Here is a 16,506-nt window from a genome sequence, read left to right on the forward strand (position 1 = left end):
CATGATGAAAGAAATGACAAAAACGGAAAAGATTCAGGGCCTAAGTAGTTTGTGGAAGTCACATTAATATGGATAGTTAGATATAGATCATGGTACCAGTCTAACGATTATCTGAATGTGATTTTCTGTGATTTTTACACTTGATTTTTAAAAAATTTAACGGACAAATGGATGCAAACACCTACACAGAAGCACAGTCACATGTGACAGTCTGAGGCAGGCACATTGCAGCATTGCTAAGGCAACAGCTGCAGAGTGCTCCAACAAGCAGATAAACCTCGGTGTGCTCAGCCTCTCGTCGTCGTTTTCATCTGGTTAATACAAACTCAGGTTTCAGGGGGATTTGCTCCTGTCTAAGAAGCTCTCGCGGTGCTTCATGTCTTTTTCTGTGATGCATATGTAATTCACACTCTCCTCCTCAACACATTTGCTTTCGGTCTAATTCCTTCTGTCTTCACATGCACACACTCGCATGCGCTCACCCACTCTCCTTCTCCTTCACGTCCCCCTCCCTCGCTTTTTCCTCTCCATCCTCTGCTGCTTTGCTCTTCTGTTGTCTGTTTTCTCTGTTTCCCTCCCTTTCCACACTGTGACTCCCCAAACCCCGTCTTTTCTTTTTGGTTGTTGTCGTCGCTAACCCCACCACCTCTGCTTTCCATCTCCATCCTCCCTTCTTTCTTTTTGTTTTCCCTCATTCTTTTTCCACCACCTGTCCTTTTGGATATCGGATACACGCCTCACCTTCCCATCTCTCTCCATTCTTTCTTCCCTTTCCTGCTAAATTCCAAAGACCACCCTCTCTCCTCTCCTTCTTCTCTCTCTTTTTATTGCTCTCTCTCTCTCTCTGTTTCCCTGTGGCCCTCCCCCTCCCTTTTCATGTTTCCCCCCTCCCTCCATCCTCTCTTTCCCTCGCTGGTTCAGTTAGTCAAAGAAGAGATTCACGGAAGGAGAGAAAAGGGGGGAAAGGCAGGACGAGAGTGAGAGCGCAGGAGTGGGGCAGGCTGGGGAGAGGGGCGTGGGGTCTCAGCCCTCTGTCGTGGGGGGTTGGGGGGGTTGAGATACACCCCAATATTTTGTTCTAAGTACCATGGACTGCCTCTGCATTGTGACTACAAAGGTAAGCTTATCTGTTGTCTCCTACACAAGCTCGTGCTCTGTGTGAGTGAAAGAGAGTGAGAGGTGCCACAACTGGAAAAAACAATTAATAGATTACAGAGGTATGCCATCTGCATAGATTGATATTCCATCTTGGAAATTGTTTCAGTCTTTGGTTTCTGTTTTGGGATTTGGACATTTCAGAGAGGCGCTGAATGAGCTGAGATAGCAAAGGTGTGTGGACTGGATATTCTTTGATTTCTCCCTCCCTGCATGACACTCTCTCCCACTCTCACCGCATCTCCTACTCGGTGTCATGCTTTAGGAGTTCGTACACCGGGGCTGGCTGACCTGCGTGGATGTTTTAAGGGCAGAGAGAGCCAGTGCTTTGCGGTGGCTTTGTGAAGCCAGAGCTGCAGGATGTGTCAGGAAGAGATCCTGGGTGGGAATTCTGCATGCCGTCCCGATATTCACCACCGCTTTCTATTAATCCGGAAAGCTAGAGCTAACGCACGGCGCACTTTTTCTACCACGCCAAATAAGTGATGTGTTATATTACAGACAACTGCTCAGCATCTCCAGTGCTGTGGTCTACAGCGTTGACTAAGAGAAAATAGTGCAGCTCTGATGCAGGGTGACACCTAACACTCTGAAGGGTCAGACGGTGTTCAGAGAGCTACAGTCTCAACTGGGTTCACACTTACATCTGAACTGATTCAACAGCGAGTGAGCAATACACCGTAGCACCTGCACCTGAGCGCCGGTACCAGCAGGAAGTGATGACAAAAAGTCAGAAACAAATAAAAATGCACAGAGGCTCTCACAGCTGTGTGAAGGCGGCGATCATCAAAGGCGTTTTTTCTTCTTTTTTTTCCTGCATTTGTGCTTATTTCATATTGGTAGCACAGACGTGAGTGCAGCTGGTGCTTTCGGATGTATTACATAAATTTGTGCTTAACTGTGGCATACTCATTTGCTTATCAACGTCTCTGTTTCCGTGGCAACAGAGAATATTGGTCAGTTAAACTTAGATAAGGAGGTGCAGTCAGATGAGGTGGCAGACATACTGTACAGTTTTAAAGAAGTACACACAGTACCTTGCAAATGGATGCATAACCCTTGATGCTTCTTCACATTTTGTCACATTAAAACGAAAAGAGGTATTTTACTGGGTTTCTATGTGATAGGCCAACACAAAGTAGAGCAGAAATGTGAAGTGGAGGGATTAGGATTAGCATAATTTTCCTGCACTTTTTAAAACAAAAATCTGAAAATACCCTAAATTTAAACTGCAGTTGAGTCAGCTGATTAGTAAATACAGACATAAACCCTGTGGAAGAAATTAATGTTCTTTTTTTGGGTCCACATATTAAACACTATATGTGATAAAAACTAAAACTGAGCATGGCCCTGGAGTAAAGCGTGGTGGAGGGAGCATCAGTCTGTGGGAATGCTTTTCATCAGAAGGGATAAGAAAGATGGGGCTAAATATGGAATGGTTTAACTGGAAGAAAACCTGTTAGTAGCGGCAAAAGACTTGAAACACAGGTTTGATCTCAGAGTACACACATGGATTTTATTTTAAGGACATCAGAATAAATAGCACTTGAAACAAATGCACACCACACTTCTCAGATTTTTACTCTATCAACATTTCTTTTCTCTGTAAACGTATGCGCTACTTTGTTTCACATAAAATTTCAATAACATTTATTGTTATGTAGTTTTAACATAATAGGTTGCGAAAAAGTTGCTATATATGAAATTCTGAAGATTAATTCAGATCTTTTTCCTGCTGAAATAACTTCCATATTGAGAATCATGCATTCTGTTAACCACTTATGGTAACCCTGTGTTGTTACGTAACAGTCCAGTATGATAAAGTCCAGAAAAAAAAGCAGAGTACGGAAGGTTTTAGGTTCCAGGGGTACATGCATGGAAAAGGCAGACAAAAAAACCCCCAATAACAACTGTGAGTTAAAGACCACAGTTGGTGGCAGTGGATATTTCAACAAACCCGTTCCAGAATCCTGCATCGCTATCAAAGTGAGAAAGGACTTACTGTAAAGCTGGCAAAGAGGAGTAGGCTTTTGCCAAGAACTTGTGAGACAGATGGTCAGTTTATAATAGAGCAAGTTAGCACACAAAAGTATGTTAAGGAATGCGTTGACTGATCTTCAAACTAGCCCTTTGTTAAGATATAGAAATGATAGGCTTTATTTTTCACAAAACTCTAAATACTATGAACAATTAACTGTGTGGAATTAAACAAACATTACTTTTAAAAGGTTTAAAAGGCTAGTTGAGATTTAGATACATGTATGCCAAAGTTGAATGAATTCAAATTCACAAATTATTGAGTATACAGCTTTAAATGTGACCTATTAAAATTTTATAAATGCCGGCTGCATTGCAGGTAAGGAGTGTGGCTTGCCATCATGTAGCAGCTGATGGGTAAGCAGCTCCCCGAGTGAGCTGTTCCCTGACACCCACATACTGTATAACAGGTTATGTGAACAATGTTGCTTCCCCTGCGAAGGTCTGTGCACAAAGTTTTACTGTGTGGGTGAAGGCACAATGAGCCAGCGAGTGACAAATGAATTAAATCACTATTGTACTAAGCGGTGACTTTTGTAATAAAAGAAATTGAAGCAAGTCTGTGGCCTTCTTTAGCACATCTTTAAATCATGAATACTCAATTCGGTTTATTTATATAGTGCCAATTCACAACATACAGTATGTATTGAGGCACTTTACAAAAAATAATTTCAATTTAATCATAAATACATTCCAATTGATCCTATTTGTCAAACAGTACAGTAAGATAAGCTTATTATTCAAATTAGTTTAAAAAGTTTCTGTCTAAGGAAACCCAGCATATTGCATGAAGTCATTGACTTAAAAATAATCCTACATCAGTTCTTCTGGGGTTTTTTTGTGTGTGTGTATGCTCCATCTTCTCAAACCAGTCGGTTGTGGCAGATGGCCACTCCTACCAAGCCAGGTTCTGGTTTCTTCCTGTTAAAGGGGAGTTTTTCCTCTCTACTGTCGCTACATGCATGCTCATACCAAGCACTCACTAGACAAGTGTTGCGTATTTTAGCCTAAATTTTCCTTTGCACACAGTTATGAGCATAATAAAATGACTGAATGATATATTTTAGTAAATAAATAGTTGCTTTTCACCTTGAAAGGTAGAACTGCAGAAGCTGGTCTCTCCTTTCCATATGTCTGCATTTGGAATGCAAGCTAAAAAAAACAACTGAACCTCCTAAAAGGCTTTAAAAATAGTGCATTTGTTGCTTGTCTGGCAGTGATGTTCATATAAAAGTAATAGGTTCCCATCTGGGAACCCTTATGTCATGTAACAGCAACAGTGCTCCAAAATATAGAAAACTTTCTTTCGGTTGTGGCCTAATTTTCCAACGTATGATTTGCATGTCTTGTTATAGTGGATTGGAGATAGTTAGTGTAGCGAAGGTCTGATGCTAAACTAAAAGGTGAGTTCACTGGTATGTTTTGCTACACATCTTCAATTTCTGATCATTCCACGTTTAAAATCTGACATACCAAGACTGATTCAATTCAAACTGTATTATTCTACACTTAATTCTATTTGTGAAAACTCAAAAAGAAATCAATATTGCTTTTTAGACACCTTCATTTGCCTTCAGTGAACTTAGCACACACAAAAATGTGTGTAATGCAGGTCTAAACATGAGAAAACATTGTGAATTTACTGGAACATCTAGTCTTGGAAGTAAGTTGTATCTCAAAAGGGAGAATAGCAGATGTTGCGCTAAACTATAAGTACCTTGTAATACCACAGACAGATGGCCACCTCTTCGTGGTGGTCATCTGTCTGTGGTATTACAAATACCTGCAACAAGTGATGAAAGTTCAGAGAAGTCAGCTAAACATCAGGAACAAGGTCAACAGACATGCCTTGCTCAGGTACCTAGTCAGGTAATCAGATACTCTGCTAGGGTAACTGATGTTAAAACACAAAAGCTACTCACCATGTTGGAGTCCACCTTCAATCCAGCATCCATAGGTGATGCACTATTTGCACAGAGGATTAGTGAGTATCAAAGAAACCATCCAGGATGAAATATCAAAGCTCCAAGAATACATCAGGAAAATGGCCCAGAAAGATGAAGCACTCAGTCAATGTCTCAGACAATGGAAACTAGAAGAGGAGGAGAAGAAGGAATCATCATGGGAGGAAAAGCCACTGCATGAGATTTATCACCGATAGCTTAAGTGGCTAGTATGACCAAATGATAACAATGGCTAGAAAGGGCTGGGCAGAAGGACAGCACAGAGGCGCTGACAATAGCAGCCCAGGAGCAGACCTTGAGCACCAAAGAAATAGAAGTCTAGATCTACCATACAAGGCATGCAAAGAGGCCCTAGAAACAATCCAACATCTTACAGTTAGGTGTACGATACTAGCAGGAAAGCAGGAAACTGGAAACCCCCAGGTCGTTCCCTACGAATCACCTCCCAAGGTGATAGAGAATGACTGTGCTAATATTCTGTGAGACCTTCAGATTCAAACAGACAAGATGGTAATGGCCCACCAACCGGACACTGTGTTTCTTAATCAGCAGCAGATGAGAGCTGTTATCGATGTGGGCATCCTAAATGAAGGAGACATCAGGAATAAAAAAACACAAGAACTACTAAGGGGCTCAGGAAAGAACTAGAAAGACACTGGCAGATGAAGGTAACTCTAGTGCCCATGGTCATCAGAGTCTGTATTATCCCTACTCTGGAGAAATATCTGACATCTCAGTCCAGAGCGCAGTCCTAGGAACAGCTAAGATACTGAGATGAACCCTCACAATTCAGGTCCTCTCTACCAGAGAGGACCTGAACTTGAGATGAAGAGCCATCCAGGGGGTGGGTGAGAGAGTAGTTTGTATACACACACACACACACACCCTAATGTGTGTAATGCAGGTCTAAACACAAGAAAACATTGCGAATTTACTGGAACATCTAGTCTTGGAAGTAAGTTGTATCTCAAAAGGGAGAATAGCAGATGTTGCGCTAAACTTTAAGTAACTTGTAATTCCACAGACAGAAGAACACCTCTTTAACTGTGGTGAAGAGGTGGTCTTCACCTATATATATATATATATATTCCTTAGGTGTCATTGACACCTTAAACATGAAGACCTAATGTTTCTGTTAAGATCTAACTTTTTTTTTTTGCCAGTTTATGTAATTTTCTACTCCTTCCTACACTAAAGAAATCTCTGACAAAAAAAACCCAATAAACTGCTAAATATTATACCAGTGACTCGCAGAGGAGTGATGTTACATAACACTTAGAACAGGAATATTAGGGCATATCAGCTTTGAAGAGACGTCACAGGATTTATATTTGGTTGTGAGCTTGACGTATCTTTAACTTTCTTTCCCCGTTTGGCAATGAGTCAGAGACGGATGGTTTTATGTTTCGGAGGACAGAACAAGTAAAGCACACAAAATCTGATCCCACCTCTGTTTTCTAAAAACATTCAGCAGAAAAATTTGTTTGCGTGAGAACAAGGCTATGGAGCACATTTTTACAGCGTTTATATTTTTCAGCCCTGTTTAGCTTGTTTCTCTTTCATTATCACTCCTCTTCTTGTTGCCACCTTCATTCCACTCCTCGGCTCTCACATTTCCAATTCCTGTAAAAAAAATATATTTGTCCTCTCTGCCTCCTTCACCTGCTTAATCCCTCACTCTGTCGTCTCTTCCAGACTCTTCCTTCCTTTATCTCATTTTACCTATTTTTTCCTTCTCACTCTCTTTCTCCCTTCTCTCCACTCAATACTTACCTTCTGCCCTCCTCTTCAGCACTTTCCAGCCTACTCCAGTTAGTGCTTCTTCTTATGAATTATACATTCACCAAGATGTATTCAAAGTCAGCAGCCTTTGCACATCTTACTGGCTTCATGTATGGCTACATTCTCTTTCCTTGAGTGGATTTTGGCCCGTTGCGTTTGTGTTTATCTTCGGTTGCCAGTCGACTAATATGAATATTTATTTCTCCAGAATATGTTATTGTGTGCATATGAGGGTGGGAAAGCTTATGGCTGCCGCATCTAAGACTTTTCAACAAGAAGTGAAGCTAAAGCCCGGCGCTCAGCCTTCCAAGAGTGTGCAACGCTACATGTACAATTTGCAGTGAGCCAGGATTAATGATCCAGTAGTGAGCTCAAATGATCCCCATTCAAGGACACGGGCGTCCATCAGGCCTTTACATGAAGCCACAGATCCTGTCAAGTTACTCTAGGGGCAGAGCGAGAGGAGGAAGGGATACCCCCACAGCAAGTTTGGTGGCATTAACACTTCTGTTGGACAATAGAAAATTGCTGAGTGGATAAAAAGAAATGAAAAGTACTCTACAAAAGAACAAATACTCTATGAACTTTATAATTTGCTGAATTACAACCACAAACTTCAAAAGTCCAGAAATGTAGGAAATGAAAGGAAAAGGATACATGTATATTTTTTATTATAATATTTTGTTAGGGAAATCTGAAAAATGTGCATTTGTATTAACTGACACTCCAAACCTCCAAGTGTTGGTCCATTCTGATTTAAATCAGATTAGATTAAGAACATCAGGCTTTAAGTATTGCTTTGAATTTTTAATTAGATTTAGGTCTAGACTTTGACAGGACCATTCTGCCAGATGGATATGTTTTGATGTAAACCCATTTACGTTCCGACTGTTTAGGGTTTGTGAAGGTAACCTTCGACCCAGTCACAAGTTTTTTGTAGCTTTTAACAATTTTTCCTCAAGAAATTCCCTGTATTTATTGAGCTCCAACCACCTTCCCATCAGCTATGAAAAAAATCCTATTGACATTGTAAATTATGCAATTAATAGAAACATAAAGAGCAACAATGAAAACACGTAGTTTTCACACCTACCTCATTATAAATTGGTACAGTAGCAAGAAGATATCGTAACTAATAGATTAATTCCTGGATTACAAGTCACTAATTTTTCCACATAACGTATGGATTTTTACCTATGGGTTTTGAAAGGCTGCAATGCTGCCTGATGAACAGGACAGAACAAGTTCAAGAGCGAATTTGCCTCAAAACAAATGACAGTAGATGTTTCCATCCACTTGTCAAGCAGATTTTGAGCAAACTTTTAAAATGTCGCAAAAAAAACATTTTGAAAATACGAATCAAGTGTGTATCATACTACTAGGCGGGAGCGAATCGACAATATGGACAGCTGCGACTTATAGACAAGTAAACTATATATGTACTTATTTTTCTTTTCAAAATTAGTAGGTGAAGTGTTTATTCTGGTGTGCTCAACAATACAGAAACTACAATAGTTGGGTTATGTCCCTAAAAGTTTTAATACTAAAAATGTATCTAGACATAGACAAATGCAAAATAGGCTTCTTAATAAACACTGAAAACATCCCTTATTTCATTAACAACTCATGCCCAATCAGATGCTAACTTCAGTGTCATCAGGCATATGTTGTGTGAAGTAATTTTTTCTAATAATACTAGGCGCCCATTCCCATTGACAGGACATGCAAATAGAAAATAACAGAGTCACTAAGGGTGACAGTGACATTTTTTATGTATTATTTCAGTCCCGTCTGATGTTATCAGATACTGATCTGATACAAAAAAATAGTGCAGAATTGACTTAAAACATTTTATTTTTAAACACATACATAGATGCACTGAAATACAAATTTATTTGCCAACTCTGAACCAGTAAAGAATATTTAAATACACCAGTAGTTTCACAAGTTGGGTCATACTTTCAAAAACAACACAACTTTAATTGGCTTAGTTAGTGCAATTAGGTACAATAAATAATAATAAAGAAACCGAAACTGACAAAAACAATAGGTTGACCTTGGTCAACAAGTAGTAATATGTTTCAAATGGTTGAGAAAGTTCAATTAGAAATTCTAAATATGATGTAAAATAAATAATAAAGCATAATGTTGCTCAGAGCACACAGCACAGAATTATACTGAATAGCCCTGCCTTTATGAATCAAGCACATTGTCACAACACCCGATCTAGAATTTTTTTCAATATCGGGACCGACACAGATATTAATATGGGATCGGTCCATCTCTAGTAGCAACCACATAAAAGTGGTGGAACAAGCACTTTTATATATCTGAATACAGGCTTTTGTGGCAGTATCATCCCCACAGCATGATGCTTCCACCACTGTTTCACTGTTGGTATAATGTACAGTGTTAGATTTGCACCACACACCACTTTGCATGTAGGACATAAAAGTTCAAATTTCGTCTTTTTGTTTAACCACTGCTCTGGGTGCTGGCATATGGCAGTCTGCATTAGAAGCACCTCTTGCCATTAAAGCAAGAGGTGCTTTCTTTCAATAATAGCTTTGCTGTTATCATATTTGGTCTTTAGTCAAACCCAAATGCGGGCAGAACCAGATGCAGAGAGGTCAAGGGAGTTTTTAATAGCTAAAAATAAAGATTTACTCTGCTGGCATGAAGATGTCGGAGCATGGAACTAGTTGTGAGGGTAACAAAAGAATTGAGCAATGAACAATGGAGAATAAATTACGAGGAAAGGGGGATGAATGACACTGGATCCAGGTGAGCTTGATCAGGGTGAATGTGGAAGAGCTGTGGCAGCATGAAAGCAAGGAGACTGAGGGAGGGAGACAAAAAAACACAGATAATAGACAGGGAACTGAACTGAAACACAAAATGATATATTAAAATGCCTAACAAGCCAAAATGGACAGCAGGAAGAACACAAGAAAGAAGTAACTAAACACAACGGAATAAACTCTTGGCAATACCCCAACACAAAACTAATGATAACAGAAAAATGAACTGAATGGCAATAAACCCCCCAGAAATGATCAGAAAACAAGCACATGAAAGCCAACACACAAACACCAGTGAATCATGACAATTATTGCCATAGTTCTATGAAATGCAGATTAAAAAAAAAAAAAATCGCACTCTCTTCTTCTTTATGTTACTCTACTTCATAATGGTTTGTGGCATAAAATCCCAATCCAGAACCTTAAAATTTGTGACATGTGGCAAAATATGAAAAGGCTCATATAGTATGACTATTTTAGCAAGCTCTCATAAACCTCCCAAATCCTAATTTCTTTTTTCTGTCAGTGTAGCCTCTTTCTTTTGAAGAAACATTGAAAATTACAAATGTTGTAAATGGTTTCCCTGCTTCTTTAACTGCATATTGCACCACTCACCCACACGTTCTGCCTCTTTCTGAAAAAGAAAGGCACACCTACATGATCAGACAGAATCCACACACACGGTGTCGTGCTCCTGCACAAGTGGCTTCTGTGCTGTTGTGCATTGTAACTGCAACCTTGTTTGAAGAATGCTGTGTGACGCTGCTGCGACACCAAAGGTGTAATTACTCAAGAAACTTCATTGTTGAGAATGTTGCTAAAGCATTAAACACCTCATAACTTTATCATGTTGGTGGTGGCTGAGTCAGAAAGACATCGTTTCCCACACAAATGCTCATCAACATTCTCATTTCACCAACTTAGACTTGCAGAACTAACAGAGGGGCTTGCTGTATGTTTTAGCCACGAGTAAATGTTTTAGTTTATTCATTATACCAGTCATCCCACCAGGCATATGAGCCACCGAGGCAGTTGTTAGGAGCTTTTCTTTGTCAAATGTACACAACCCAATCTGTTCTCCACATTGCTTCATTGGTATTTTTTGCTTCAAAGCTGCTCCATGAGGAACGCTTAAATAATTTGAGGACACAATGGTTACAAGAACGTTTTCTTTGCTCTATTTCTAATTTTAGAGGTTTTTACTAACCCTTTTCTACAGCCGTCGTAGTAATCAGTGTATGTTACTTCAAAACATAAACAAATTTCAGTAAAAATTGTGGCGTGCTTTTATAATCAGCCCTATTTATTCTGGTGCTCCTAAATAAAATCCTGCTCAACCAATTGCCCCAGATGTCAACAAGTAAGTAAAGCCAATTTAGATTCTAGAAAAAATATCTTCATCTTTACTGCTCTAAATATGTTCAAGTCCAGGGACAGTCCAATACTTCATTTAAAAATAAAAGACTACACAGGAAAAAAAAAAAAAACATTTTCCACAAGTCATCAGGAAGATACTGCAAACGTGAAGAAGAAGTTGGTCCGGTTAGATAAGACCAAATTTGAACGTTTTGTCCCATGTCATTGGGGCAGAAAACAAAGAAGGGATTAAAAAAAATGATTGGAGCTAAATCAAGGGGATAATAGAATCATATTACATCATCACATCATTAAAAGGCTTTAGATTGGGGAAGAAGTTCATCAAGGAGCATGAATACTTTTTAAACAGTGCATGGGTTTCAAGATGAATGCTCAACAGAACTCATAAATCATTGATGTTAAGCAATAGCAAAGTAAAGAGATGCTCCTTCTGGTAGTGGTGGGAAGATTAACCGGTCTGCATTGAGCCACTGACATGCGCATGCGTGATAGGAACACATTGGTAAGGCAGCTTTAAATTTCTTTGAATAATAATGAAAAATCTAATTACACAGGATTTTTACCTCATTGTATCGGTTCAATTCGATAGTTATGCAAAACATAAAAAATACAATAAAATAAAACAACTTATTGACCAAACAGCGTTTCTTGTAGACCGCAAAGCAGTGTCGCCAACCGCCACAAGATGAAGAAAATGTGCGGTCAGGCGCGCGTGCGTGATCACGACAACTAGCAAACATGGCGGAGCCAGGGGAATCGATGCTTTCACCTCCACACTGTAAATCTAAGGTTTGGCAACACTATGAATTTTATACGAGAAACGGACACCTTGATAAGGCAAATGCGACTTGTAAAGTGTGCCACGCTGCTGTCAAATACACTGGAACCAGGACTAACCTCACAACTCACTTAAAACGGCACATGGAATCGTGGAGATGCCAGTCAGTTCACCGTCTTCAGAGGCAGATTCACGTCGTTCTTCTTCCTTCAGTTCCACACATGGTGAGACCAGCATTTCATAATTTTTCAACGGACAATTGGCTATTATTGACTCCATTCCTGCAAAAGCCATAATAGATGCTTTGGACCCTTTGCATGTTATTGCTTACACACGCCCGCTCACCCCCAGCCTCCCCCCCACACACACAACCCCACGGAAATTTCGCGCATGCGCATAACGCTAGACGGAAAAAGACTATTCTTTTATTTGCCATCCATAGTCGCGCTGCCGCGATACAACAATTCGGTTAACTAACTGAAACCTGAAGGTATAGGTGTTAATTCAGTGCAGTGCGCCACAGCAAAAGCGAAAGGCAGCGCAGAAAACCGTTGCAGAATAACTCAAAACCTCTGGTATTCTTTTTTCTCAATCTCTGTATCGGCTATGCTATGCAGAGTCGTTGCTATAGCAACCGACAACGCTGCCACAAACACTCAAACATTTCCCACTCAAAAATGGACATATTTTTGTAAAGATCCCTTATCTATGAAATAAATGGCAATTCATTAATAAATTGTTACAATTTGAATTGCTTCATTAATTTTTATGAATGAAAAATTATTTATACAAACAATATATTTTTCAGCTAAGTTAATTTAAATCGAGATGCATCGACGACGAGAAGGTAAACCTCATCTAATTGAACCCCTGGTTGATGAGGAGGAATCTTAAATGTATCTGATCGTAGTTTGTGGATCCAGATGTGTATATCAGAGAGAGATCAGAGATGTCCATCCCGACCTTCTAGGAGATCATGTTGAAAACAGATCCGACTGAGAATCTTACCAAATGTTTTGGCTGTCAGCAGAGCTGTGCTTTCTGAAACTGTTCATATGACAGGTGACACTTTAGATCCATCATGGGTGGTTTAGGCTGGCGATTTTATCATCCCAAATTGAGTGAAGCTACTAATGGTGTAAAGATGAGCCTGCAAGACAAGAAACATAACTAACTGTTGTGGTGCTTGTTTCAACAGAACAATAAATAATCAAAATCAGAAGCAATGAAAAGAATTATGAAAAACTTTCATACTGCCAGAGCTGTTTTGAGATTCTTTTGACTAGAGCTCTGACTCTCCATTTCAAACAATACAGGTGTTTATTGTGCCTACTGGCTGCTATGTGTCACGATGTGAGGCTCTAGAAAGAAAAGGAAAGTACATTGACAAATATGAAGTTGCTGCTAATATTATCCATTAGAAAAGAATTTGCATTGCCTTTGTAAACGGATTTTCATAAAAGAGAGCGGGTTGTCTTTTTTTTTGTCAATGCAGCACACAATGACACCTTGTGGCATGATATTAAAACTACAGCTCAGGAGCTCATGACAACCTTGCTCAGAGGGATTGTCATGTTTCAGTTGCTGGTGTCGCCCATGAAAACGGTTTACTATCTGAGCGCAGGTTTATGCTGCTTTAGGACCAACTGGGTCTGTGTTCACTAGAGACATCACTGTCTGTGCCCTCGTAGGTGAAAGGCTTCATGTGACTGATATATTTCATCAGTTCTTCATTCACAGGAGCCGAAAGATTTCCAGACAATTCAGAGTATGAGTCACTTTTGAATGATTTGCTTTATGTTCAGTACCCATCTGTGGCTTTCAGTCTGAAAATTATTAAAATTACGATGAGCAAAGCAATGTCAGCTGACGTCAGCATGGAGAAAAATCCAAATTTGCTCACACTTAACACAGTTAAGCACAAGCACCGATGGTTAGTGTGACTTGTTTGTCTCCGGCTTTGTATCTTCATGTTCCTCTTATAGGTGATGTCAGTTGCCAAGCAACCAAGCAATCAGGGCCCGATTGTTGCCATGACAACATGGCAGGGGTATCATCATGGAGAGAATGGAGATGAAAGGAGGAAGGGAGGATTCAGAGATGAGAGAAAAAGGGAGAGATGGGGAGATATAGAGGGAGTCCTGGCATTGAGGGGTGTTGATAATGTGAGGCCCACAGCGTGAAGGTAGGAGGGTGACCTCTGTGGAGGTGGGGGGGAAGGATGCTCATGAATAAGGAGAACGGAAAATAAGCACTGGGGCCTGTGTGGTTGGATCGGTGAGCTACGCAGTGTTTGACACTGTTCTGACGGGCTTTGTCCCAGATGGAAATGTCACGATGTGCTCCAATAGTCTCCAGTTACTGTCAGAGAAGCTGATGCCGAAGCCACAGCTCGGTGTGTCGCTGAGGTCCAGAGGGCTTTGGGCCTAACGTCTGCAGGTGTCATCATCCATCTATCACGCAACAGCAGCTCACTGTAAAACAGTCAAATGGGGTCATGCTGCATTTAGTCTGTTTATCCCCTCACACAACCAAACTTTCCCCGTGAAACAGCTGAAAATGCTAAGTAACTGCAGACAAATTCAACCATTAAAACAATAATCAATTGAGGTAGGAATGATAACTGGCATACAAACATTGTCTGTATTGTCTTTGAGTGTTTCAATAAATCTCCCCTGGGCAAAACAACTCAAATTTTGATTGTGGCATGAATAAAACCAGAATGGTGGGCTAAACAGAATGAAATGAGAGAAGAGGGAACCTTCAATTCTCAAAAGTAACATATTTTACGGATTTCAGAACCCCATGAAATTATAAAACCTCATTATAAAATGAATGAAAACGAATATGGTGTCACCTTCACTAAAGTGACTTACAAAACTTTATTTCCCCTTTATTTGCTTTTTATCATGCTTCAATTGCAAACCTCAAAATATTTATTTGGGATTTTATGTGATAGACCATTTCAAAGTAGGCCATTATTTTCACAAGTCTTTTAGGGAAAATGTCTCTACCAAACTCAATTTTTTGTTCATTCTTCTTTGTAAAACAGATCAAGCTGAATCAGATTGGATGAAAAAGGCCTGCGAACATAAAGCTTAAAGTCTTGGCACAGATTCTCATTTGAATTTTGGTTTAGACTTTGATTGTGGCATTATATTAGGTGGAAAAGCGTTGATCTAAACCATACTGTTGTAGATCTGGCTGTGCATGTTTTTTCCAGGATCATACATTCTTCTGCAGTACAGTACAATATGAATAGGGCACAGCAAACCTATAGGCTGGTTTTCTTTCTTTCATGTCTATCTGTTTTTGAATGGTGTATTAAACATAGCTCTGTGAAATGTTCACTTGGGCAGTGCTTTGCAGATGTCTGTTAATAACTACTGTTATTATTGATACTGGGAGTAAATTAAAATTGGAAATTCATTCTCAGTATTAATAATTTGTAATTGGTTTCACTGTTTTTAGGGGTACTTAAGGTGAAAACATTGCAAACATTTTAGATTTTAGTTAAATATTTTTTAAAACGGTGCATAAATTTACATAATTTGGTCTCAATTTAAGCTAAGTGACCAAAGATTGCTTTGGACACGCTAAACAGCTTCACCACACCAGCGCCACAAATTTCACATGCCTTGTATGTTCCACTTGTGCCCACATGTGCAACATACTGTACATACCCATACATCAGCAATGACAAAGTAGTAACACAAATTTATCACTTGCAACACTTGCAAGTGTGTCTGTACTAATGAAAATGTATTTAAATAGACATGTTGGATTCTTGAAGCTGAAAGTTTGACCTACTTTCTAATTATTTCAACCTTTTTTTGTCTGACGCTTATAGGCATTCATAAAGCCACGGAATTTCAATTCAAGATGTTCAGCTGTTTCTGAAATATAAAGGCAGCTCCAGATCATCAAACTTCCACCAACATGCCTGATTTTAAAAAATACAAATTTTGAAAAGTTGCGTTAATGTTACAGGAAATGTAGTGCACACATTCAAAAAGAAAAAAAATCTAATTTGAAACATATTCCTAAGAATTTTTTTTTGTAGCTTTTACAAAAAATCATATATTTTTCAAATGTTTGTTAAAACTGCCACCATCCTGTGACAGTATAAGAGACACACTATCTGTGAAAAGCTCGAGCTGCCCCAGTTCCTCCCAGTGCTACTATTACCATCTGCAAAAATGCACCGCTCCCAGTCAAAATTAACCATTGAGAGCCAGAAGGAAGGTCTTAGTGCTGTCAGTCAATCTTGGGTACCTGCTGCTTAATGTACTGATGTTGGAGAAACAACTCCATTTATCTGCAATCATCAGTGGCTGTGCTAACTAGCCTAAGGATTCACGGCAGTCCCTGTTGAAGGAAAGAAGCTGTAGCGTAGCAGAGAGCAAGGGAAGGGTATGAGCAGTGCGTACATGAGCATGACTGACAGTGCTAAGACCCTCCATGCTCTGATTGGTTGCTTCTGATTGAGCTGGGTAGTTCTGTACTTAGCAATTTTGACAAATATGAAAAAAAATATATATATATATACTGTATATATATATTTAAAGTTAAACATCCAAGTGTTAATAAATTTCTGGTGTACAAAACTTAT

General features: G+C 39.5%; 1 protein-coding gene across 1 annotated transcript in view; it reads left to right on the forward strand.

Annotated features, from left to right (window-relative positions):
- Positions 1-450: 450 nt before the first annotated feature.
- dlg4a (discs, large homolog 4a (Drosophila)) overlaps positions 451-16,506 on the forward strand; it is an 86,775-nt gene continuing 70,719 nt past the window's right edge. The window contains exon 1 of the mRNA XM_032576911.1: positions 451-1,117. Within this exon, the coding sequence (XP_032432802.1) occupies positions 1,088-1,117 (30 nt within the window). The 5' untranslated portion in view covers positions 451-1,087. The remainder of the gene's footprint in view (positions 1,118-16,506) is intronic.

The sequence above is a fragment of the Xiphophorus hellerii genome, chromosome 11 (assembly GCF_003331165.1).
Source record: "Xiphophorus hellerii strain 12219 chromosome 11, Xiphophorus_hellerii-4.1, whole genome shotgun sequence".
In the NCBI taxonomy this organism is placed as follows: domain Eukaryota; kingdom Metazoa; phylum Chordata; class Actinopteri; order Cyprinodontiformes; family Poeciliidae; genus Xiphophorus; species Xiphophorus hellerii.